Here is a 27,632-nt window from a genome sequence, read left to right as displayed (position 1 = left end):
GTCCAAGGCATACATTGACACTTTGAAATATGTATGGTCCCAAGAATTCTTGCCATTTGACACAGATGATAAACCTTGTTGCCCAGTATATCATTTCTCCTATGAAATATAGAAAAATATATTCACATAACATCCATTAATTCAGCAGATATTTATTAAACAACTATTCCATACTAGGTACTGTATTAGGTATGAGAAAAATGTCTTTCTGAATTCAAGAAACAGAAAGTGGGTTAGTTTGATTGGAACTTAGAATGTAGGAAGGGAAATAATATGAACTTAATCTGAAAAGGTAGGCTTTGATCAGATTATAAAGTGTTTTAAATGCTAAGATGAAAAGTTCATATTTTATTTTAGAGGAAGTAGGGAGCCAAGCAAGAATCTTTAATGGGGGAATGACATGGTCAGTTCTATGCCGAAGAAGATAATTTGACAAGAGTGGAGGACAAATTAGAAATGGGAGAGACTAGAAGAAAAAAAAAACAAATAAAATTTTTTCAATAGCATTTTATTTTTCCAATTGCATGTAAAAATAGTTTTCAGCATTCATTTTTGTAAGATTTTGAGTTCTAAATTTTTTTTCTCTCTCCTTTTTTTACCTCTCTTTTCCCAAGACAGCAAGTAATCTGATATGTTATACATGCCCAACCATTTTAAACATTTCTACATTAGTCATGTTATGTAGGAAAAATTAGAACAAAAGAGAAAAACCACACACAAAAAAAATACAACAAAAAAGATGAAAATAGTATACTTAGATCCACATTCAGTCTCCATGCTTCTCTCTCTGGATGTGGATGGCATTTTCTATCCCAAATCTGTTGGAATTGTCCTGGGTCACTCACTGCACTGTTACGAAGAGCTAAGTTTATCATAGTTAATCATCAAGCAGTATTGCTGTTACTATGTTTTCCTGACTCTTCTCACTTAACTCAACATTACTTCCTATAAATCTTTCCTGAAATCAACTTGCTCATCATATCTTTTAGAACAATAATATTCTATTACATTCATAAAACAGTAATATTACATTTTATTCATATACCATTCGAAAAGCCATCCCTCAATTAATGTTCATCTACTCAATTGAAGAAACCAATTTGGAAGCTACTATGATAGACTAGGTGAAAACTAATTAGAAATTGAATTGGAGTGGTGTTCTATGATTTAGGGGAAAGGGGAAAGATGCAAGATATATTGTGGAAGTAGAACTGAAAAGACATGGGGATGAGGGGCAGGAAAAGTAGAAGATGACTGAAGTTGTGAATCTAGATGACTGAAAGGATACTAGTAGTGCTCTCAATAGAAGTAGAAAATTTTGAGGACCTGTTTTGTTTTTCTTTTTTCTTTTCTTTTTCTTTTTTGGACCTATTGTTTTAAGGCAGAAGATAATCAGCTCTCTATTTTGGACAATTTGAATTTGAGAAGATGATTGTGGGATATCCAGGTTGAAGTGACTATTAATCATAGATTTATAGCTAACATGGACCTTAGAAGCCATCTAGAAGAACCAGGTTGTTTTACAGATGATAAAGTGACTTGCCCATAGTCATACATATAAGGTAACATGTGAGTCTTATCCAGGATTTGAACCTAAGGCCCTTTGACTTCAAATCCAGATCTCTTTCCACTGTTAGTTATGGAAGACTGCAGCTTAGAAGAATAATTAAGACTGGATATAAAAATTTGGTAGTCATCTTTAGAGAGAAGAAAATTTATCTCATGGGAGTTGATGAGAGTACTGAGGGAGCGGATATAGATAGAGAAGCTATCTCCTTGTCATCATTGCAAGCATTGTGCCTTCCTACTTAATCGTGAACAATAACACAAAATCAAATACTGTGTAAATGTTTTTACCTCCATTATCTCAAATGATGCTTATGCTTTCTGTGACTGATAGACTACTAGCTAAGCTGAAACAATACTCATTGTGCATGCATGACTATTTTACTTCTGAATATATGTGATTTCTGAAAGGCATGCTCGTGTCTATGGTACAGAATAAACCAATATAGATAATACTGCTCATGTATTCTTATTTTGATGTTGAGGAAATTAAGCCAGTCAGTTAATCAACAAGTATTTATTAAGCATCTACTATGTCCCAGGAGCCTTGCTGAAGACTGAGGATACAAAAAAAAAAAGGGGGGGGGGGCAACAGGACAGTCCCTGTTCTCCAGGAGCTCCCAGTAAAATTGAGGCTCAGTCTAGTTCACATTGCTAGTAAATGATAAATTTGCGGGTTGAACTTAGTTCCCGATTCAAGTCCATGCCTTTTGCATTAATACATTACTTCCTCATTCTATTGCATCACTCTTTCCTTATCTATCCATTTGAATTTTGCTTTCTAACTCAGAGAAGATGGCTAGCAATAAAATGCTTTATAACATAAGAAATGTTGATGATTAATGTAATATAATAATAGCTAGAACTTAAATAGCACTTCAAAGGTTGCAAAACATTTTAGAACTATTTTATCCTCACAGCCACCTTGGGATGTTGGTGCTATTATTTCCCATTTTTTAGATGAGGAAACTGAGGCATAGAGAACTTAAATCCCTTGCCCAAAATCACACAGCTAGTATTTTAGGCCATATTTGACCCCACTGTTATATTTGCTGTGCTATCTAGTTGAATATGATACATCAGTCAAATATACGCCTTTTTTTTTGAGACAATATCAAACAGAGATAGTTTTGTTAGAAGTTGGAAACTCTGGGTAATTACAATTGCTATTAGTAATGGTAAGTTGCAGAACAATTGCTTTTCTCTCTAGGAGGACCCTCCCAATAAAAACAGAGATGAGAAAACAACAACAAACTCCTGCCCCACAAAAGTTAAGATCTCTTTTCAACATCATTCAGGTCAAATTGACAAGCTTACATTAAATGCCTCTTGCAGAAAATAATAAAAATAAATAAAAATAAAATTGGAAAAGAATATTTTGGAAAGAACATTAAAATTGAAGCCAGAACGCTTGGGTTCCTGGCTTGGTACAACTACTACAGGATCCAATTGGAGAGTGACTAAAGGTCTCTGAGCTTCAATTCCTTCATCTATAAAATGAATGGAAAAGGATAATAAAATTTACAGTACCTACTCCTTAGGGTTTTTGCAAAGATAAAAGGGTAGTAGAGTGGAAAGAATGATGGATTTAAAGTGAGACAAACTGGTTTTAAATCCTAGCTTGCCACTTAATAATTAGTACCGATTGGGCAATCTTGACCCTTCTGAGTCTCTGTTTCCTTTTCTGCAAAATGAGGGGAATTGATTATTGATTTTTAAAGGATATTTCTCTCATTACATTATGATTCAAAGAGCTTTGAAAATTGTAAAGTAGGATTTTGGTGTATATCACTGTTGACCTATTAATTCCACTTTCTACAGTTGGGCAAGAGCTCAAGACTAGTATTCAATGGACCTGGGTTCTAGTTTCAGCTCTGTATCATCACTACCAGCACCACAGTAGGAATATTAGATATGCTTTAAGGTTTGCAAAGCATTGTACCAGTATTACTCGAACTGATCCTCACCACAACCTCTGAGATAGATGCTATTATTATCCCCATTTTCACAGATGAGGAAATGACATCTTACACCTTCTGTCTCTTCCCTATTCTATGATCCAATAATACTGGCCTCCTCACTGTTCTTCACACAAGATACTTCATCTCCCAACTCCAGGTAGGTATTTTCTCTGGATAACTGCCCTCCTCATCTCCATCATCTGGCTTCTCTGGCTTCCTTCAAATCCTAGTGTCTATCCCATCATCTTCAAGAAACCTTTCCTGATCTCTCTCATTTCTTTTGCCTCCCTTCTGTTGATTATTTCCAATTTATCATTTATGTGGTTTGTGCATAGTTATTTGATGTGGTTTCTCCCATTAGAGTGTAACCTCCTTTTTAGGAATTTTGCCTTTTTGTGTCTACCCAATGCTTAACACTGCTTGGCATGTTGTTTATTTGACTGACAAAGTCAAACAGATTAAGTGAGTTGCTCAGCATGACAACAAACTGGGTAAATTTGGACAAATCATTTTCCCTCATTTGTAAAAAGTTGGGAGTGGATACAGGCATATAGTTAGGGGTCATCCCTATGACCTCTTCCATTTCTCTCATCCTGAGATTATCTGACTCTAATCTTAGTGGTAGTCTTGCTTATTAGTGTCTCCTCCCTAAGAACAGAAACATGTAAATCAGAATAATCAAAAACTAAGAGAGGATAAATCTCAGGCAGAAAAAGGCCTCTTACATGCAGTAGATACTTATTATTGATACTAATAATAACATCTTACATTTGTATAATGCTTCACACTTTTCAGAGCATTTTTCATGTCTATTATCTCATTAACCATTTTGGCTGAAAAACTTTTTGTTTTTTTCTCAGCTAACATTTGGGTGGAATGTTTGACAGGATGTATTTGGTGCCCACATATTATGAACATAATGGCTATACATTATAATCTCCTGCCAGAAATTATTACCCAGACTACTTCATTGAGGAAGTATAGGTTTAGGGCATTTTTCCTTCTTTTTTTCCCCCTCTTGCTCTTGTACTTTAGAAAATTCTGGTTTTTCTGACACTAAAGGAAAAGGAAATGGTACTGAACTAGGAATTAGGAGGCCTGGGTTCAAATCCCAGCTCTGCTACTGATTCATTCTGTGAACTTAATCAAATCATTTGTTTCCTTCCCTGTAAAATAATAGATTGATCCTGATGATCTTCCTAAAGTACCTTCCAGCTCTAATAATCTCTGAATCTATTAAATGTAAGTAATGAGCACCTGGTTTATACCCTTTTGCAAACTGATATGATAATAAGCACATATTTTATAAAGCACTTTCATAAATTTATAAATTATAGTTTCTAATTAGTTTCTTTATAAGTTCTATGAGGTGGATAGTCTTATTATTATTCTCACTTTTCTTCTTCTTCTTACCAGTCTTTGTTGTGGTGACTGAAAGAAATCATGTATGTAAGGAGCTTTATAATTTTTTCCCCTGAGGCCATTGGGGTTAAGTGACTTACCTAGGGTCACACAGCTAGGCAGTGTTAAGTGTCTGAGGCCAGATTTGAACTCAAGTCTCTTGATTTCAGGGCTGGTGCTCTATCTCCTGCACCATCTAGCTGCCTCAGCTTTATAATTTTTAAGACCAAATAAAATGCCTGCTATGTGAGGGAAGTCAGAAGACTGATAAATTAAAATATAATTCTGGATGACATGTCAGTTTTTGGGGGGGGGACTAGCAGAAGTATATGATAGATTTATCTAATTCTTGACCTTTTTCCTTTAGATTTTGTTTTTTGGTATTCTGGAAGTCAGCATGAACACCCATCTTCTAAGCATCTATGACCTAGTCCCAGTGTCTGTGGTTATGGTTTCTTTCCCTTTCACTCATTACCTTTTATCACTTATTCACAGCCCCTACCTTTCTTGAGTATATGATTAATCTCCCTCTGTCAGCCCCAGATTCTCTTCCACGAGCATGTGGATTTTGTGGTTGTCTTCTTTCTTATGTCTTGTGGACTTCTGGGTGACTTAACTGCCAATAAACTTTTTTTCTTTGTGGGCTTGTGTAGTGGAGAGCTTGGACTTATAGTCAGGTGAACTGGGTTCAGATTCTGGCTCTGACTCCATTTGTATGATCTCTTGTTAACTTAGTATGGCTTCAATTTTCTTATTTTATAAATGAGAATATCGGATTGATCTTTTATATTTCTTCCACAGTTTTTTGTGTTTTTTTTTTTGCTTTAGGTATAGCTCTCCCATCCTTTTTAGTTTAAAGCCTAGTGATTAGATATAGAAGGCAGGCAAAAACACTTTCCCCCCCCTTTTAAAAAATTCAATAGTATTTTTTCCAATTATATGTCCAGACAATTTTCAACAATCATATTTTGAAAGATTTTGAGTTTAAAATTTTTCTCTTTCTTTCCCTTACTGCCTCACCAAGAAGGCAAGCAATCTGATGTTATATGTACAATCATGTAGAATATTTTTTCACATAAGTTATGTTGTGAAAGAAAAGCAAAAGAAAAAACTAAAAAAAGTGAAAGTAGTATGTTTCAATTAGCATTCAGATTACTTAGTTCTTTCTCTGGATGTGGATAGCATTTTCCATCATGTGATTTTTCCATGGTTTTTCTGAGGTCCTTCTGATCATCATTTCTTATAGCAACACAGTATTCCATTCCATTCATATACTACAACTTGTTCTGCCATTTCCCAAATGATGGACATCTCTCAAATTTTCAATTCTTTGCTATCACAAAAAGAACTGCTATAAATATTTTTTGTTGCAGATGGGTCTTTCCCCCTTTTTCTTAATCTGTATCCTTGAGGATACAGACCTTGTAGTAGTATTGCTAGATAAAAAAGGTATTCACAGTTTGATAGCCAAATACATTCTAGCTTATCTTTGTTAGTATCAAAGCACCATAGATATAGAACTAGAAGGAATTTGAAAAGTCATCTAGTCCAACTCTTTCATTTTACAGATGTGAAAACCAAGGACCCTCACATATTAAGTAACCTCCTCAACACATAGGTAAAAAATCATTGAACTAGGATTCAAATCCAGACTCAAATGCAGCCCTCTTTCCACTGTACCATTGCTGTTTCTTCCATCTCTGGCCATAGACTATCATTCTTGTTTCTAAGCAGGGTCCAGAAAGCCAAACTTAATTTTCAGATACCATCTGCTTCGGTGTGCCTTAGTTTCTTCCACAAGACTTTATGATCTTTCATTGTGCTTTCTAGATTCTTTTTGGTGGTATCATTTGTACCCAGATGAATCACCAGAAATAGGTTGTAACTATCTGTATTGATGAATCTTGATCACTCTGCCCTATTTTGGATATATGCCTCATCATTTCTATTGTTTTCAGTATGACTACATTGACCTTAGTAGCTTTGAGCAGGATATCACCACCCTCTTCTATTTACCCTTTTACCTTTATTAGATGACCTTATCATATAGTTCTCATGGTTCTGCTTTACTCTTCTTTGGAGGAAAAGTAGCTGGGAATCCTTTTGTTTAGGAAAGGTTTCAAAGCTGCTTTTTAAGGTGTTCCAAATCATTATTGATCAGAGAAATGCAAATTAAGACAACTCTGAGGTATCACTACCACCTGTCGAATTGGCTAAGGTGATAAGAAAAGATAATGACAAATGTTGGAGGGGATGTGAGAAAACTGGGATACTGATGCATTGTGGGTGGAGTTGTGAACGGATCCAGCGATTCTGGAGAGCAGTTTGGAACTCTGCCCAAAAAGTTATCAAACTGCACTCCCTTTGATCCAGCAGTATTACCCATTGGGCTTATATCCCAAAGAGATCTTAAAAGAGGGAAAGGGACCTGTATGTGCAAAAATGTTTGTGGCAACCCTTTTTGTAGTGTCTAGAAACTGGAAATTGAATGGATGCCCATCAATTGGAGAATGGTTGGGTAAATTATGATATATGAATGTTATGGAATATTATTACTCTGTAAGAAATGACCAGCAGGATGAATACAGAGAGGCTTGGAGAGACTTACATGAACTGATGCTGAGTGAAATGAGCAGGACCAGGAGATCATTCTTCAACAATACTACTATATGAGGATCAACCCTGATGGACATTATTCTTTTCAACAATGAGAGAATCCAAATCAGTTCCAGTTGATCAGTAATGAACAAAACCAGCTACACCCAACAAAAGAACATTGGGAAATGAGTGTGGACCACAACATAGCATTTCCACTCTTTCTGTTATTGTTCGCTTTCATTTTTGTTTTTCTTCTCAGGTTATTTTTACCTTCTTTCTAAAACCAGTTTTTCTTGTACAGCAAGATAACTGTATAAATATGTATACATATATTACATTTAAAATATATTTTAACATATTTAATATATATTGGACTATCTGCCATCTAGGAGGGGGGATGGAGGGAAGGAAGGAAAAAGTTGGAACAGAAGTTTTTTGCAATGGTCAATGTTGAAAAATTACTTATGTATATGTTTTGTCAATAAAAAGCTATAAAAAAAGAGTTTTAGCTGCAAGAGGACAATTGACTTTTTCCTTTCTTTTCTTCTCTCTGTGTCCTTATTCCATTCTTCAATCTTCTGACAAAGCCCAAGGTTTTGTCACTTAAGATTTTTTAAAAAATCTATGTCCCTCTTCTAATTTTTTTCCCCTTTGAGAACTTTGAACATACAGAAGTATTCTTTGATCCCTTTCAGCTTCTATTCTAAGAAAGTAAACAGCCTCCATTTGGAACATAGTAGCAATCACTTGACTGGCAGAAATACAAACATAGCACACTTAATGATGTTAATGTAGGATTTTAATGTTTTCCATAGCTACTGAGATGATCAGGCATGCTTTTTGAATGTCTTATGGTTCTTTAAACTTATCTCCTAAGCAGTTGTTAAGATTTTTACAATTCTTTTTTTATTTTTTAGCATCTTGACAACTACACCTAACTTCTTTTCCTTTTTCTCAAAAATTTTATAGCCACATTATTCTTCATTTCTCTTCTTTCAAAAAAAAAAACCTATTTTATTTCCTTATCAATTTACTATTAAAATTTTTAATTTGTGATACCTTTTCTTACCTTTATTTACTACTATTTTCTTCTTTTCCTTCTCTATGAATTCATTTCTCTAGGTCCTTGTTTCAAATTTTTTTTGTGCCCACAAATTGAATCCTTCTTCAGATTTGTGCCTTTATCTTCATTCAGCTCATCTTTTTCTTCATTTTATCTTTAAATTTTCTCCTATTTGTTTTCCTCCAAATTCAATCACTGATTCTTCTCTTTCTCCTCAATACTTTTTTCCGAGAAACCAAAAGAGTCTGAAGTCTGAAGCTAGAGATTTTCTATTATTTTTTCCTCAGTTTCTCTCAAATTTCTCCTGCCAAATTAAGTATATAGCTTTCTCTCCTACTCTTCCCCCCTGTCCTTTACTTTTCTCTAGGCGTAGAACCTGGAAGTAAAGTCTTTGTTAATCTTTGTGATTATTTTTAAAAGAAATTGTTTATTTAATATAATACTCATTCCCAATACTCATTAAGAAACCATATGTGAAGTTATGCAAAACATTTCCATGAAAGCCATGTTGTAAAAGAAAATATAGATTTCCCACCCTAATTAAAAAAAAAACTTCAAAAAATAAAATGTATGTTTGTGTGAGAAAGAGAAAAAGAGAGAAAGAGACAAACAGAGAGAGAGAATGAGAATGAATGTTCCAATCTGTATTCAAATACAATCAGTTTCTTCTCTGGGCATGGATACAATTTTTCATCATAAGTCCCTCAGAGTAGTCATGAATCATTGTACTGATGAGAATAGCAAAGTGATTTACAGCTTGTCATCCCAGAACATTGCTGTTGCTTTGTATATAGTACATTTGACTTTGCTTGAGTTCATGGAGAACTTTCCACATTTTTTTCCTGAGAACATCCTGCTTATCATTTCCCATAGAACAATAATATTCCATGACAATCATATACCACAATTTATTTTGCCATTGCCCAATTTATGGGCATTCCCTGAATTTCCAATTTTTTTGCCCTGAGAAGAGAGCTGATACACATATGTGTGTACATATAGGTTCTTCATGCCTAGTAGTAGTATTATTAGGTCAGAGGATATGCCTGAATTTTAGCCCTTTGGGCATGGATCATATATTTTGATCATTTATCAATTTGAGTATGGCTCTTATTTTTTTAAAATTTGACTCTTTATGTTTGAGAAATGTGGCCTTATTAGAGAAACTTGTTAAAAATTATTTTTACAATAATTATTGCTAACTGTATGCTCCCATTTATTCTATTCTCTCTCTCATTTTTACCATTTTTCTCCTGACCATTCTCTCCTCCAATATGCCCTCTCTTTTATCACCCTTCCCCCTTCCTATATCCTATTCCTCTCCTATTTTCCTACAGAGCAAGATAGATTTCTATACCCATATTGAATACGTATGTTATTTCTTCTTTAGGCCTACTCCCCTCCTCATTCTTCCTTTCCTCCTTCTCTTCCCCTCCACTATAAAAACCTTTTCTTGCCTCTTTTTTATGACAGATGATTTACACCATTCCACTTCTTCCTTTCCCTTTCTCCAGGACATACCTCTTTACCTCTTAATTTCATTATTTTTTAAAATCTATAAATATTTCTTTTTTAATTTTTATTTATTTATTTAAATGATAGTTTTTATTTACCAGATATATGTATGGGTGATTTTACAACATTGACAATTGCCAAACCTTTTGTTCCAATTTTTCCCCTCCTTCCCCACCCCCAGATGGCAGGTTGACCAATACATGTTAAATATGTTAAAGTATAAATTAAATACAATATATGTTGATTTTCATCATTAAAAAAAAAAAGATATTGTCTTTCATATTCAACTCACATCTGTGTCCTCTGTCTGTATATATTCTTTCTAACTGCCATAACAAGAAGAAAGTTCTCATGAGTTAGTTACAAGTATTATTCTCCCATGTAGGAATGTAAACAAATAAACCCTGGTAAGTCCCTTATGATATCACTTTCCTGATTACCTCCTTAGGCTTCTCCTGAATCCTGTATTTGAAATTCAAATTTTCTATTTAGATCTGGTCTTTTCATGATGTATGCTTAAAAAGCCTCTATTTTATTGAATATTCACTTTTTCCTCTGAAGGATTATACTCAGTTTTGCTGGTTGTAATTCTATCTCCATTGCTATTTGGAATATCATATTATAAGCCCTTCAGTCTTGAAGCTGCTAAATCCTGTGTTTTCCTAATTGTGGCTCCACTATACTCAAATTGTTTCTTTCTAGATGCTCACAATATTTTCTCCTTGACCTATGACTTCCAGGATTTGACTATAATATTCCTGAGAGTTTTCATTTTAGGGTCACTTTCAGGAGATAATCAGGGAATTATTTCAATTTCTATTTTACCTTCTGGTTCTAGAATATCAGGGCAGCTTTTCTTGATAATTTTTTGAAAGATGATGTCCAGGCTCCTTTTTTTTAATCATGACTTTCAAGTAGACCAATAATTTTAAAATTATCTCTCCTGAATCTATTTCCTAGGGTAGTTATTTTTCCATTGAAATCTTTCATATTTTTTTCTATTTAAAATTTTTTGGGGGTTTTGCTTTATTTTAATTTTTTTCCAGAGGATATTGGGGTTAAGTGACTTGCCCAAGGTTACACAGCTAGGAAGTGTTAAGTGTCTGAGGTCAGATTTGAATTCAGGCCCTCTTGACTACAAGGCTGGTGCTCTATCCACTTCCTGTCCCACTTTGTTGTATTCTTGGTTTCATTGCATTTCTAATTTTTAAGAAATTGTTTTCTTCAGTGAGCTTTTGTATTTCCTTTCCCATTTTACCAATTTGCTTTTTAAGGCATTCTTTTCCTCCTCAGCTTCTTGTATTTTCTTTTGTACTACTCGCTCAATTCTTTTCCTAATTTTTTTCTCTATCTTTTATTGGATTTTAAAAATTCTTTTTGAGCTGTTCCATAGCCTGGGATCAATTCTAATTTTTCTTAGAGGCTTTGGATGTAGGAGCTTTGACTTTATTATCCTCTTCTTAATGTGTGTTTTGATCTTCTTTGTCATCACAGTAACTTTTTATGGTCAGAAACTTTTTCTGTTGCCCACTCATTTTCCTTGGACTGCTAGCTGGGCCCCCTACTTTGTTACCACAGATCTTTTCTGTTGACTGTTAAGTTGTCTTTAGCTGGAAAATGTTCTACTTATCTTTTTGGCTGTTGTGATACTCTAAAAATTGTTTATAGTCATTATTTAAAGGAAATTGGAGCAGTTTGGGGGAGAGGTTGGGTGAGTTCCTGCCTTTACTTTGACATCTTGGCTCCGCTCCTCCCCTTCCTCACCAATTATTTTTAAATATCATATATTAATAACATTACCTTCATGTTAATAAAGTACTTTTAAAGGTGAAAATTCCAATTTGGAACTTAAAAAACAAAACAAAACAAAACAAAAAAAAACAACGCAGAAGGATATTTTCTTTATAGTTGTTTAGGAGGCAGGCCTATCCAAACATTTCAAAGTCATTGTGGCATGTTGCTTGTGACCATGAACAAACAGTTTAATTTTTCAGAGTCTCAGTTTCTTCTTTGGAAATTGAGAACTGTTGCATCATCTCCCTTTTCTAAACCTTAAACTCTTATTTAAAGGAGTCTTAATATTATTTAGTTTTATATAAACATATATGGATGTATATATGTGTATATGTACATATACATATGTATTTGTATGTATATATCACAATTTACTGCCCTTTCTTTTTCTTCTCCTTTGTATTTTTTCTTCTGGTCCTTTATATTGTCTGGAAACAGGGCTAAAGATAAGACAGTGTGGGAATCTCACCAGGCAGGATTCATTGGCAGTCAGTCAAGAGGCTTTTGTCTGAAAAAGTTCCTTCAAGGTAGGAGAAATAAAAATGAGAAAGAGACTAAAGCTGTAGTAATTGGTCACCGGATACAGTCACCCACAGACAGGCACAGATTGATTTATTCTGCAGACCTAGCTGTGCTGTTGGGTCTGCAGTCATTTTTGGTACACATACTGCAAAGTGAGGCTCTCCAAGCAGTCTAACTAGTTTGCATAATTTCAGGTATATTTTCATACATTATAGTAGATATGTTCCTGAAGACATGTCTATAAATTTATGAATCTTTTACATGAACTGGTGAAACTTTCTATTTAAAGAAATTATGGTAAATCCATTTATAAAGCAAATGGGAAAAAGGGGGATACACCAGAAATTCTGAACTTAAGCGTCACAGAAGCTGACTTTCAATCCTTACTCTGTTACTTGGTTTGTCTGACCTTTGACTGGTCACTTCATTTCTCATGGCATGAGCTCTTCATCTGTAAAATGAAGGGATTTGATTATATGATTACCCGTGTCATTTTTCAGCTTTAGATATAAGTTCTAAAGAAGAACTTTCTTAAGACAAATGAGTGTCCTTTGCTCATGGTGACATCTCTGTCTATTAAAACTATATGAGAGGTAATCAGACTTTTAGCAGGCATGTCACTCAGCAAGTTATTACTTTTACAAATAATCTAAGAGAATGTAGAACCCGATTTAACTTCACTTCAAATCCTACTTCAGACATTCCCAATCCATATGCCTCTAGACAGGTCACTTAATCTTCTATGCCTCAGTTTTCTCATCTGTAAAATGATAATAATAATCATAAAACCTTCCTCTGCCTCAGGGGTTGTTCTGTGAATCACACAAGTTTAGATATATAAAGCACTGTGAAAACATTAAAAAGCCCTATAGAAATGATTATTATAATGATCACAAATGATTATCTTCCCAATTTATATTTTGAAATTTTGAATATTAAAATGGGGCCACTTCTGTTTTTTAAATTTACATGAGGAATAATCTGGCCTTTGTGCAGGTATGTCACATAGCAGGTTGTCACATTTATATATAGCATTATAGAATATGGAGTTATAAGAAACCCCAGAGAACGTCTAGTCTACCTTATATGTTTTATAGGTGAAGAAACTAAGATAAAGGAGATCAAAATTAGAAGCAAAATCCTAATTCAAACTCGGGTCCTCTAACTCCAAAAACTGCTCTTTTTACTAGTCCCCATGAATTTTTATATTTTTATTTAGCTCTTATAAAGATACAGAGATGGGAGTTGGAATGTTCTGGGTGAGGAACAGAGAAAAGTCCAATTGGATTGTCTTGGAGGATAGGAGGGAGAATAGTATTTAGTGAAGTTGGAAAGATGAGTTAGATTCAGGATGTGAAGAACTTTAAAAGTCATCAAAATAGTTTATCATAGGGGCAATAGGAAGCTGTTGGAATTGGTTGAGAAGAGAAGTCATGCACTCAAATTTATACTTAAGGAAAATTACTATGGCAGCAAGTGCATAGGATGGATTGGTTGGAGTGGTGAGAAGCTTGAGACAGGAAAACCAGTGAAAAAAAGATTGTCATAAACAGTAATTTTCCTATTCATTTCTTGCCTCTTTCTTGGGTCTGTATCAGTTCAGAAACAGATGTTTCCCTGTACTCTTGTGTTTTTTTCCACTTCCAAATAGGATTAGCATCGTGTGTATGTGTGTGTGTGATGTGTTTGTATACATATGTGTGTGCATATATAAAAATGTCATCATGACAATTCCATTTAGAAAAAAACCAATACTATTTATTCCCTCCGTTTTTTTCTGATCCCCTAACGTAGTGTATAATTTGATTGTATATATACTTTGATCATGCAGGTATGCCTACAGCACTTCCTCATACAGACTATTAGGATTTTTTTGGTCATTATCTTAATGACCTCTTTATAATTCTTACATTAGCTTTACCTTTTCCTACATCCTTATGTTTATGACACAAGCAACATTGTTAGTAGAAAGTAAAACTAGTGGTCCATGGGATCACAAAGACTTAGTTATGATTGAACAACAAGAACATAGCTTAGTAAAGTAGATGAGCTTCAGTTGGCTGTCAAGTTTAGGAGGTGAAGAATAATGGAACTATAGAAACTGAATGTGGGAAAGAATTTTAGATGCTACTTTGTCCAATCTTTCATGTAGAGCAAAAATTCCCTTTTCAATATCCTTGATAAATGGTCACTTTAAATTCATCCATTGATGGGGAGCTCACTTCTTTGTTAGGTAATCCTCTTTGTTTTTAGATTACTTATACTGGCAAGGAATGATCTAGGGAGGAAAGGTCTGCTTCCAGTAAAATGAAAAAAAATTAAGACATGGAAAACTTAGGAAAAATTGAAAAAGAAAGCATCCTAACAAGATTTCTTTTATAAGACAAATATAATCTCAATACCAAAAGCAGGGGACGATAAAGCAAAGAAGGAGAGCTATAGAGCAATATGAATAATGGATAACAATTAAAAATTTTAAATAAATCCTGTTAGACTACAGTAATTCATACAAGAAATTGGTCATTATGATCAAGTTTGAGTTATATGGGAATCCAAGCTTAGGAAAACAGGCAAAATAATTAATGGTACTAAGAAAATGTTAATAAAAATTCAAAAAAAGGGGGGGGGGGAGAAAGATAAGAATGAAATGAGAATAGTGCTTTTAAGCCTTATACTAAAATCTAAAGTAGCATTCATCAAAACCATTTGGTACTGTTAAAAAATAGAGAAGTGATGAAACAGAGTAGAAAAGAGAATAAGAAATAATAGAATATTGTTTGTCTTGTGTCACTCTAACTATGTTTGTAAAGCTCCCGTGTCCTAATAAACTAAACTCATATGCACTATAAACAACACTCATGTATTATAACTATAAATATGTTGTTATTATCTTAGATGTTTCTTTCTAAATATTTATTGGGCTATTGTACTAGAGAAAATATGGTCCCTGACCCATTCCAATAGGGTTTCCATTTAAAATTGGATAAGATTAATAAGAACACAATCATATGCTTAGGTTTATTGATTCTGTATGGTCATATACCAGATCCTTAAATTAGTTTCTTATCATCTCTTATGAGACTATGTCCTGACCCTAATAGCCTGAACTGAGGGAAAAAGAATACTTAAGAAGTTATAGGCATCTACATTTGAAGAATTATAGGATAAATCCATCTTGTATGTTTCTTTAAAAATAAGGTCCCGGAACGATCCCACTACCATTTTATTGTTGCCTTGGTTGTATCTGAATGTATACTTTGATAATTTAATGGATCTGTGTTTTCGTGCATATGTATTCTACCATGCCTACCTTCACTTCATTTTTTGTGATGATTCTTGTATATCTACTATAAATCCATGATAGAATATCCGTTCAACATTTGGGAAACTTTCAGCTAGGTCTAATTTTTTTGAGTACCAGTACAGTGTTTTTGCTCTGTTATCCTTTTTCTTGTCATAAAATCAGGCTACTTGGTTTTCCTCTATTCTTGTGTATTACTCCTTTGCTAACCTAAAGTGCAGGTCTATGTCTATCCTGCCCAGTTCCACCTGCCTCCCTGTTCCAGCCTTACCATTCAAAAAACTTCCTGTTAGCCACAGATCACACTCCTTCCTTTGGCATTTAAAGTCCTTTACAACCTGATCCCTTCCTAATTTTCAGTCTTCCTATGACTTTCTTACCCTTCTAGATTCTCTGATGCAGTGATAATGTCTTCTTAGCTATTCCTAGAACAAGGCACTTCCATCCTGAGTGGGTATTTTACTGACTGTTCCTTGCACTTAGAACTCTGTCCTCATGATTCCCATAGCTAGTAAGTGTCTGGGGTTGAATTTGAAGGCTAGTGTTCTAATCCACCAAGCTGTCCCCCCAAAATGTTTTTCAGAATGTTGTAACTGATTAATAGATCTGCTAGAAACATAACAGAGTGCTGAGCTTTCTGCAACCTGTCTCTTTTCTCCTCTTTTGTCATCTTTGTTGAGTGTTCAGTGAAACTTCAAGCTTGTTTTGATTTGCATTTCTTTTATTGCTAGTGATTGGAGCATTTCTTTCATATGATTAATTGTTTGCAATTTTAATTTAGAAAACTTCAAATCTTTTGACTATTCATTTATTTGGGAATGGATTTTGATTTTTTACATATGTGTATATGTTTATATGTATGTATTCACATGTATTCACATATATAGGTATAATCCCATATATAAGCCGTTTTGGTCGTGTGTGTGTGTGTGTGTGTGTGTGTGTGTGCGTGCGCGTGTATGTGCAGCAAGGTGACACAGTGAATAGAACACCAGGACTGGAGTCAGGAAGGCCTGAATTCAGATCCAGTCTCATACACTTGTTAGCTGTATATCCTTGCACAAGTCACTTTACTCTACTTGCCTTAGTTTCTTCCTTAGTAAAATGAACTGGAGAAGAAAATGACAAACCACAAGATCTTTGCTAACAAAATCCCAGGTGGGATCATGAAGATTCAGACAAATCTGAAATGACATCTATATACACATACACACAGTGCCTTGAGGGCATATTTTTGTTCCTTTAGAATTAGAATCAAAGAATTGGACTCACTGTCTGTCAATATGTATTTATGGACTTCCACTTTAAATTTTGCTTTTTTTCTTTTTTTTCTAGCCAGACATCATGTCAATGGAAATAAGACTGTTGAACCTTTCCCAGAGGGAACCCAGATGGCTCTGTTTGGTAAGATATCAAATCTGAAAAAAAACCCAAATTGTGTCAAAAAATGGGGGCCAAAATTTTTAGTTTTAGTAGGGACCCTCAGGGTTTTAATATTTGGATTGCTCTAGATAAATTATTCTGGCCAACTGAAAACTATTTTGTTTTTAATAAATTCCATAATTAGGCTTTAGTTAAAGATTTTGGGTATTTTTTCTCATTTATGTCTGTACAATGAAATAGCCTGGTGACTTGGTTTTTATGTTTTTATTTACTAAAAAAGAAAATAATGATTTTTATGTTGGCATCATATGGATCTACTACTTTCATTGTTCACTGAAATAGTTTGAATGGCTATTCCTATAGTTATCCCCATCCATACAACTTTGGTCTGGAGTTCACTAACATACAACAATTATTTATCCAGAATTCAGATACTTATTCTGTGCTTAACACTATACTTTGTTCTAAGTGTATAGGGACAAAGGCAAAGCAACTTATATACTTGCTAGGAATATTCCCTCACCATTGGCTTCTCTGTCTTCCTTCAAAGAACTTTCATTTTGTTGGAAGATACAATGTGTACATAAATAAATAGCATCTGTATATATGGCAGCTAGTTGGTGCAATAGATAGATACTGGTCTTAGAGTGAGGAAGACTTATATACCTGAGATCAAATGCAGCCTCAGACACATACTAGCAGTGTGACCCTGAGCAAGCTTCAATTTGCCCAAACATAAAATGGAGATAATAATAGCATCTACCTGGAGGGTTGCTATGAGGATCAAAATGAGATCAAAGCAGAATATTTGTAAAGGGCACTTAGCATAATGTCTGGCATGTAACAGATGATATGAATGCTCATTCATTTTTTCTTCCCAATCCATATTCTACAAGTCTACCATTTGATTAGGTATAACTACACAGCTCCTCTTCTAAGAAAGTTTCAGTGGCCCTTCTATTGCCTCTAAGAATAAACTTATCTTCTGTATTTGGCATTTAAATCTTTTTTACAAGATGATTCTAGCTTACCTCTTCAGGCTTAATATAGAAAAATACTTCATTTCATACTATCTATCTTACAGCCAGCGTGCCCTACATCTAGCATTCCTTCTCTCATCTTTGATTAGATGGTGATGAATCTTTAAATAGGTCTAGAACATGCTCACTCACCTCTCACCTCACCTTTTCTATTCCCTGCTTCCTACATGAAATTTTCTGCCCCCCAAGATGCTAGTATCTTCCCTTTATTTGCTCCAAGTTTGCTCTTTATATAATTTGTATTTATTCAGTATATGTAAAAGCTCTTCTTGTAGACTGTGAGATCCTTGAGAGGAGGGTATGTTTCACTTTTCTATTTATTTCTCCAGTGCTTAGCACAGTGACCATCACATATTGTTGTTCAGTCACTTCAGTTTTGTCCAACTCTTTGTCACCTTAGGTGGGGTTTTCTTGTTAGAGTTACCGGAGTGATTTGCCATGTTCTGAGGCAAACAAGGTTAAGTAACTTGCCCAGGCTAATACAGCTAGTAAGGGTCTGAAGTCAGATTTGAACTTAGGAATTGCTGCTGACCATCACATAGTAGGTACTAATGGATGCTTAAGCACCATTTGTTAGGGATATTGTTGAGGATGCCCTTTTTCAGGTATGACTTAGATTAGATAGTCCCTGATGTTCCTTGCAACACTGGGAACCTTTGATTTTGTGAAAGAATAGACTTTTAATGCTCTTCTAAACTAAAGGACAAAATTAAGACATTAACGCATTCACTGAGCTCTGATTAATAGACAATACTGCCACATCTACTGCCTAATAGTATTTTTAGAAAAATTAACATTGTGTCTATCAAAGCACTAGGGAAATGTGAATGATTCCTTCCATACTTTGGAGATCTTGTAGTTTTGTTGAGTATATAATCTGACTCTCCTAACACCTTACTAGATGTCCTTGGTGAATTATGGTGGCTATAAAACATATCACCCTATGACTAGCTTGGTGATAAACCCCTCAAAATGTTATTTAGACTTTTCCCTTTAGGGTTAGGGTTAGGGTTAGGGTTTTAATGTGTACTTTTTATTGGACTTAAATTTGAAACATTTTCACTTGGTAGAATCTGTCAGAATTTGCTCTCTTAATGATCTCTCCTTTTAAGACCCAGACTTATTACACAGCCTGAAAAAACGGGTAGCAGAAAATATTATTAAGCAAGCTCTATTCAATAATCCTTTTATTCTTGTCTTATGAATTTCAAGGCTTTCCCCTACACCATCATTTTTCAAATTTCTCTTGTTTCTTAACTTCACATTCATCTTCCTTATGCTGCTACCCCTATTTCTCTATTTCTATTAATGATGCTTTTATTTTCTCAGATTCCTAGACTGAAACCTTGATGTAATATTTGATAGTGTTTTTACCCCTCCTATTCAGTCAATTAGCAAAACCTAGTGAGTCATCTTTCCAAATGTCATTTGTTCCTTTTCCTTCCTCTCTGTGACAACTATCAACATCCTACTTCAACCTCTTTTAACCTTGCTTAAAAGATTTATTTAGCAGCTTCCCATCTAAGTGTTTTCCCACAGATATTCTACATCACATTTTATAGTACCTGGATTTCATTATGTTCCTTTCCTTCTCAAGTACCTACGAAGGCAACCAATTGCTGCATCTTTGCAAAACTGCCATGCTTAACTCTTGTGAACTCTTATAACATGACTTCATTCTCCTTGTTTTTCCTTAAACATTTCCCAATAGAAATGTTCATTCTAGATATACTAGTTGTTTAGTTTCATTTGTATCCTAGTATCCTTCCCATAATCAGTGAAGATGTTTATTGGATATTTCTTGTCTGGCCCCCAAGATTTACTTGCACTGCCCTCCATATCCTCACAGGGCAGCAAGTTCAACTTGTACCTGAATACAATATAGTAATAGCTAGTACTTGTACTAATAGGCCATTTCTAGTCATCTTGAGCTATCTCTGGCCATGGGACCCAAATGGCTCTGGAAGAAAATTTGAGGTCAGTGACCTTGCCCAGCCTTCCCTCACTGAAATCCAATTCACTTGCATGTCATGTTATCCCCTCCCTGATGTCATGGTCCTGTTTGCAAATGAAAGAAAACAACAATATAATAATACAACATATGGCATGTATATTAATAAAATATAATACTATAACATATTTATAACAGCATAATAATATAGCATTATAATAGCAATTTGAAGTTTGCAGAGCACTCTGTAAACAATATTTGATTTGATCATCACAACAACCCTAGCAGATAGGTATTATTATCCCAGTTTCATAGATGAGAAAATGAAAAGAGATAGAGATTAATAACTTGCCCCCGATCACACAGTAAATGTCTGTGGTTGAATTTGAACTCATCTTCCTGTGCCTGAAATCCAGTGTCTGAAGTTCATGATTTCAAGTCCATGGTGCCACCTAGCTGCTGATTGACCCAACACTGGATCATCCAGCTTTGCTGTAAGATTCCTAGTGAAGCCAAACCGTCTGTCTTCCATTCAACGTTTGTGAAATTCCAGTTGTTACTAATTTCTCTTTGTTGGCCCTTAGTCAGCTTTTCCCCAGCCTCTGGTCATTGTTGTTTCCTCTTTTTTTTTTTTTTAATTGCTCTTAAGAGCCAAGAAATAGTCTTAGCTTTCTTCTACATGCCAGTCATTCGGATAATCGGCAAACATTTACGAAGCCTCTAGTGGGTATTAGACACTATGCCAGAGATAAAAAGGATGTGGACCCTGTTCTTGAGGGTCCTTAACAGTTTTTCCGAATACTTGAAGATCGTTGTCCTGCCCTCTTGCCCTCTAAGTCTTTTTGACACATATTAGTACATAGAAGCATAATGGATGTTTGTTGAACTGAATTGAACAAACTCTGTGAAGTTGGTAGCAGGTAGTACACCTGTTTTGGAATTTGGGAAGCTAAGCTTTAGAAAGATAATGTGTTTAAGGTTACAGAGTCAGTGAGTGACAAATCAGGACCATAAATGAGAAGATAACTCTTTCACTTATTATAGTGTATTGTGACAAATTGTTGTGTCTTAGTCTGAGTCAGTATCCTCCTTAATGACCTTGGTGCATCTGAAATGATTCAAAATCCATTCTTTGGCACTCTCAGGCCAGATGCTTACTGCCTGCTGGTGTGCTTCTCTATGGTATGGTTTTCTTTTTTAAAAACTTCATATATTTAATTCTATAATTATAGCATATCATTTATAGGCAAAAATTGCCTTTATATAAATGTTGCCTGTTATTGTTGTTTTACGAAAGGGAGAAGGGCAGTAATGTCCTGAAAGTGCTATCCTTTACAACAGTTCTGATCACACAATGGGAGAGGGAGAGAGGGAACAAACACCTACTATATACTAGACACTATGTTAAGTGTTTTACAAATCATCTGATACTTATAAACATACAGTGGTCCTCAAACTTTTTAAACAGGGGGCCAGTTCCCTGTCCCTCAGACTGTGGGAGGGCTGGACTGTAGTAAAAACAAAAACTCACACTCTGTCTCTGCCCCTCAGCCCATTTGATAACCAGGCAGGCCGCATAAATGTCCTCAGTGGGCCTCATCTGGCCCATGGGCCGTAGTTTGAGAACCTTTGCTAGGAGATAGTTACCATTACTATACCTTGTTTTATAGTTGAGGAAATTAAGGCAAAAAAGTTAAATGACATACCCAGAATCACAAAGTCATTTGCATGGCTATCATATAAGAAAAAGTTTTTATGCCTGCTAAAAGCTTTATTTAATCATATTAAAAAATCATTTCAGAAACTTTTTTGTGATGCATTGATTAATTTTTCAGTTTTCAAAGTACTTATTCAGTTTCCTTGCTCTTTTCCCTGTCTTTTGTTTTCTGAGATCAGAATGGCTTTAGTCTTGTGTGATATCCATTCTGTGTTCTGGGAGAATGATAATGAAAGTAATGAGCTGTATTTTCCTGGTGGGTGTCTCTTGGTGTCTCTTCTGTGCAGAGAGTTATTTTAAGTCAGTGGGAGTTATTTGCTCAAAGTCAGGAAAAAAAGAATCCAATATCTTACAATTACTCATTGTCTTTGTTCAAAGTAGGTTGAAAGTATCCTATAGCATATCATCCTTTTAGTTCTTATGGTAGTCCTATGATATGGGTATCATAGAATTCTTTTATAGAAAAGGGGACTGAGGCACCCAAGGAATTTCTTCAAGTATGAGAAGTTTAGCATAAAATTGTTGCTATATATCATTTCTCTTAATAAATGTTTGTTGACATAAGTTAAAGTAGGAAAATTTCTGAGGTTTTGGGTGAATGTAATGATTTCTAGCAATCAAATCGGTTTAGAATTAATGAAGTATTTTGTTCTTATTTTGAAACATTGAAGAATTGTTCCATTTTATTTGAAAATGCTTTCCTAATCATAAGAAAGTTTTTCCACAGAAAAGAAAATTCAATTATTATTTATTAATTATGAAATGAGAAAAATATGTAATTTCCTCATCTTATGACTTGAACTTTACTAATTAAGATAATAATAATAGGTCACATTTACTCAGCACTTTATAATTTACTCAGGACATTATGTACAAGAGAAACTAAATAAATAATGCAAATAAATGAACAAACAAGGATTCAATGATTTGCCTCTTGTCATACAGCCAGTAAGTGGAAGGATTGTCATGTGGATCCATTCACTTGCATCTAAAGTCATGATTCTTTACCCATTTACTTCATTATTTCTAGAATTTAAAAAAATGTAGTTTTGCTACTTAAACACAAATTACCTTTCTAGGGCCTTTATAAATACACATTGAGTTTATTTGAATTGAGGATATAAATGAGCTGAAGCATTTATAGTGAAGTAAATTAATAAAAATAGAATTCATAAAAGACCTACATTTTATGATAATGGAAAATAAACACTTTTTAAGCATAAAAATAAATCCTGTGGCTGCTTGTATTCTCTGCACTTTCACAGATTCCCATTTCAATGGCTCATTGTAATATGGAGGTGGGTGACCCTGGGTGCTTGAACACAATTCACATTACAGCCAATTTCTGGCAGGTTCCCCTGTGCTAAAATATGTGGTCCCAACAACAAATTCTAATTACTGAAGTACAGCCTAGATAAATACAGAGAGGCTTACCATCAATAGAAGAGCTATTTGGTGATAATTTCTTTTTTCATGATAACACATGAAATAAAAAAAATTAATGGCCTTCAGTTTTGTATGGTCCACTCTACTTTTGTGGTGGGGTAGTGATGGGAAAGGAGGGAAAGGAGGTACTAAATTTAAGTTTTTAGAACATTTATACATGTTGTATTTTGTACTGTAAATGTTAGAGCCTTGACCAGTAAAAAAATGAGAGGAAATATATCATAATGTGAGGCTGTGTGTGTTTGTGTATATGTGTTTCCACGCACACATGCACCCATAAACTCTTCTAGCACCCTGGGAAAGCTTAGGGGCCTTTTTTTTTTCAGAATCATATTTTCAAATGTATAGAATTATAAAGGAAACTGGTGATATTAAAAGCAAGTTCATCAACCTTAGGATAAGAACATTTGATCTTAGAAGAAATGAATCCTATCCATCTTGACATTCTGTGAGTGAAATTAAACAAAGAAAGAAAATTGCACCTGATAGGAAGAGCAGCCAGTGGATCTTTCTTGGAGAGGCAACTGCATGAAGGGGCTAGTAGAGCTGTTTTTTTCATATTGTAATAAGCTACATTAGTTGTAGCATTTTTAGTACCCTCCCCCTTTTTTTCCTCCAAATTTTTATTGTGAACACTGAAACACAGAATTATCAAATGCTTCATAATTATTATTTTTATTCTTGTGATAAAGTCAATTTTTGTTACTATATATTAAGTTTTTAAAACATGTCATCCAATCACTACGATGAGACTAAAAATTCTAGAAACTACCTTAGTCAGAAAACAATTCATCCCCTTGCTAAGTGAAGAGCAATAGGGGTTAATGGTTGACAAGTCTACAAGCATTATTTAAGTGTTTATTATGTGCCAGGCTATGTGCTAATTAAGATTACAATAGATCACATTTACTCAGCATTTCGTAGTTTAACACTTTATTATTTTAAACTTTTTTTTTTACATTTTATATTCTGAATTATCTCTCTCCCCATCCAGCACTAGAAAAGACTACCATTTGAGACAGAGAGTGTGTGTGTGTGTGTGTGTGTAGCCATGCTATATTTATATACATACATATATACACATTTTGTCTATCGTTCTTTCTTTGGAGGTGGATAACTATTCCTTCATGAGTTCTTTGTAGCTGATTTGAGTATTTGTAACACTCATAATAACTTAGTTCATAGTTATTCTTATTGTTGTTACTATATAAAATATTATCTTGGTTCTGCCCATTTCACTCTTCATTTTTTCATGCAAATCTTTCCATACAAATCTTTTCTAAAATTGATCTGCTCATCATTTCTTATAGCACAGTAGTATTCCATCATAGTCATATGCCACAACTCATTAAAACAGATCATGAGAGCAGTGTTGCTGAATCAAAGGTTATACACAGTTTTATAACTCTGAGCATAATTCCATATTGATCTCCAAAATGGTTAGATCAGTTGACAATTCTACCAACAGTGTTCCAATTTTTCTACATCCCCTCCAACTACCCAGCACTTTCTGTACAAAAAGTAGTATATGTTGGGATATATGTGTGTAAATGAATAATGTAAATAATATTCCATTTTATGGATGAGGGACAAGCATTTAATGATTTGCCTCTCATCACATATCTAGTAAGTATCTGAATAGATAGACTAAGTATTAGGGGGAAAAGTTACTAAGTATTAGGAATACAAATATGAGTAGAATGAATCTCAATATTAGTATACAGTATAAATGCTTTGTCAAATTGTATGGATAAGTTTAGAAGTTTATAAATAACATTGCCTCATAAAATAGGAAGATCTAGTGGAGGGAAGAGAAAATTTATGGAAGCTTGATAAGAGATTCAATTAACCAAAGTCATCTTGAGGGTATTAAGAATATAACTAGAAGAATAGCAGACAGAAAGGAGAAAAGACTATCAAGATTTTTTTAAATAGATGGTTTCTCCAATAATGTCATCTCTTAAGAAGCATTTATTAAATGCTTACTATATCTTAGGCTCTACTGGGAATACGTAGAAAGGCTCACTTTTTCCTCACCATTTTCCCCCAAAAGTTCTTGTTCTCAAGAAACTTATATTCTAACTGGGGAGATGACCTGTAAATAACTAAGTACTTATAAAATAGGTGTAAAGTAGATGGAAAGCAATCTGAGATCTGAAAGCATTAGTACCTGAAAAAGGGAAGAGGGAATGAGTCCAGAGAAGTTGAGATTTGATCTGTGTCTTGAAGGAAGCCAGAGAGGGTAAGAAGGCAGAAAACTGAGGACATGGGAGATAGGAACAATCCCTAATGTGCTACTTTGAACAAAAAGGATGCTACAGAAAACTGAGATAGTAAGAGCAGCAAGACTAGACCAGATATATGTTTGAGGAGGTCTGTGTTGGAAGGTATGTAATTTTGAGCATGTTGAATGATTGCTTTCAAGATATCTGGGAAGGAGTAGATTTCATCAATCTACAGACCATATTTTATAATCACACATAATACAGATGACTGAAAGGTTAAAAAAGAAAGTTAAATCATATTGTGCTTTATTAGTTGTTGACTATAAAAATAAATTGCTTTTGATTCATTAGACTGAAATGTCTTAGGTTTAAAGTATCTATTAGGGTATCTATTGAAGTGTCACCCATGCATATGTTAAAGTCATATAACATTCTCTGAAAGATGTAGCAAGAGATAATTTGGATTTTCTTCTGATTATTAATATCAAGTGAGGCATGAAAGAAGGAAACTATTAACAATCTCATCAGATTTGTTTGCAATGTCATGGAGGATATTCAGTACAAAGTCCATATGGTGAGACATTCTTATGGTTTTAGATGTTATTATGCTGATGGCATCAGTCCTTAGGATATTAGAGACTTTTTAAGTGAAATACATAATTAGTCAATCAAAAGAGCTTAGCCTATCCATGCTGGGGATGGGAAAAAAAGAAACAAGTGTGAAGAATACCTGTTTATCTGACTATGTTGTATAGTTATATGGACCATTCATTAAGCTCATACATAATGCCTAAAAAGTTATCAAACTGCATACCCTTTGACCCAGCAGTGCTACTACTGGGCTTATATCCCAAAGAAATACTAAAGTTGAGAAAGGGACCTGTATGTGTCAAAATGTTTGTGGCAGCCCTTTTTGTAGTGGCCAGAAACTGGAAGATGAATGGATGTCCATCAATTGGAGAATGATTGGATAAATTATGGTATAGGAATGTTATGGAATATTATTGCTCTGTAAGAAATGACCAGCAGGAGGAATACAGAGAGGCTTGGAAAGACTTACATCAACTGATGCTGAGTGAAATGAACAGAACCAGAAGATTGCTGTACACTTCAATGCTGTATGAAGATGTATTCTGATGGAAGTGGATATCTTCAACATAAAAGAAGATCCAACCCACTTCCAGTTGATCAATGATGGACAGAAACAACTGTACCCAGAGAAGGAACACTGGGAAGTGAATGTAAATTGTTAGCACTACAGCCTATCTACCCAGGTTACTTATACCTTCGGAATCCAATACTTAATGTGCAACAAGAAAATGGTATTTACACACATACATTGTATCTAGGTTATACTGTAACATATTTAATATTTATGGGATTGCCTGTCATCTAGGGGAGGGAGTAGAGGGAGGGAGGGGAAAATTTGAAAAATGAATACAAGGGATAATGTTATCAAAAATTACTCATGCATATGTACAGTCAAAAAATTTATAATTATAAAATTAATAAAAAAGCTCATACATAAATACATATATATTTTATAGAAATTCTAAATATATAATGAGTTGCACTAAGAATTGAACATGAAGAGAATAAGTCGGATTGTTTTTGGGAAATCATGCAGTTATTTTTTATTCAGTTGAATTCTTTCAGTGATTCCATATAGCTGTGAATCATGCATAGAATAAAAATCAACAAAGAATTATTATGAAAAGTCATCGATAGGACAAGGGAAAAGTGGGTTGTGGGTATAAGTAGGCTGCAACAGATCACCAAGCAAGAATTACATGAGAGAAAGCATAAAAGATGTTACCTGAGATATATATTACCAGAAACAAAATATATGGGAAAGTCTTGAAATGATAGTGAGGTGTCATTGTGAGGGATTCTTTGCTAGCACATGTGCTCTGCCAAGAGATCTAAAGGAAAGCACATTGGGCAGACCCACTTTGGAGATTTTGTTGAAGGGCCTAGCCAAGAGTTATACAGGATGGATTTTGATCTGCAAGAAGTAACTATAGAGATCACAGGTCCACCAATGTATTGAAATATAACAAAAGAATCAGTAAGAAAAATAAGAATTAGAATCTGTTAAAAATCTCAAGGTCTCTGTAAATTGTCTTATTCCAAATATGGAAAGTCAAAA

At 34.4% G+C, this 27,632-nt stretch overlaps 1 protein-coding gene across 4 annotated transcripts in view; it reads left to right on the top strand.

The window, feature by feature from the left end:
- MSRA (methionine sulfoxide reductase A) overlaps window positions 1-27,632 on the top strand; it is a 526,139-nt gene that overhangs the window by 201,430 nt on the left and 297,077 nt on the right. For all 4 annotated transcript variants that reach the window (XM_074287550.1, XM_074287549.1, XM_074287551.1 and 1 more), the window contains one exon: window positions 17,057-17,125. In XM_074287550.1, coding sequence (XP_074143651.1) covers window positions 17,057-17,125 — 69 coding nt within the window. The remainder of the gene's footprint in view (window positions 1-17,056; window positions 17,126-27,632) is intronic.

The sequence above is a fragment of the Sminthopsis crassicaudata genome, chromosome 2 (assembly GCF_048593235.1).
Source record: "Sminthopsis crassicaudata isolate SCR6 chromosome 2, ASM4859323v1, whole genome shotgun sequence".
Lineage (NCBI taxonomy): Eukaryota > Metazoa > Chordata > Mammalia > Dasyuromorphia > Dasyuridae > Sminthopsis > Sminthopsis crassicaudata.
The sequence above is the reverse complement of the archived record's forward strand: the minus strand, read 5'-3'. Positions and strand labels throughout refer to the sequence as shown.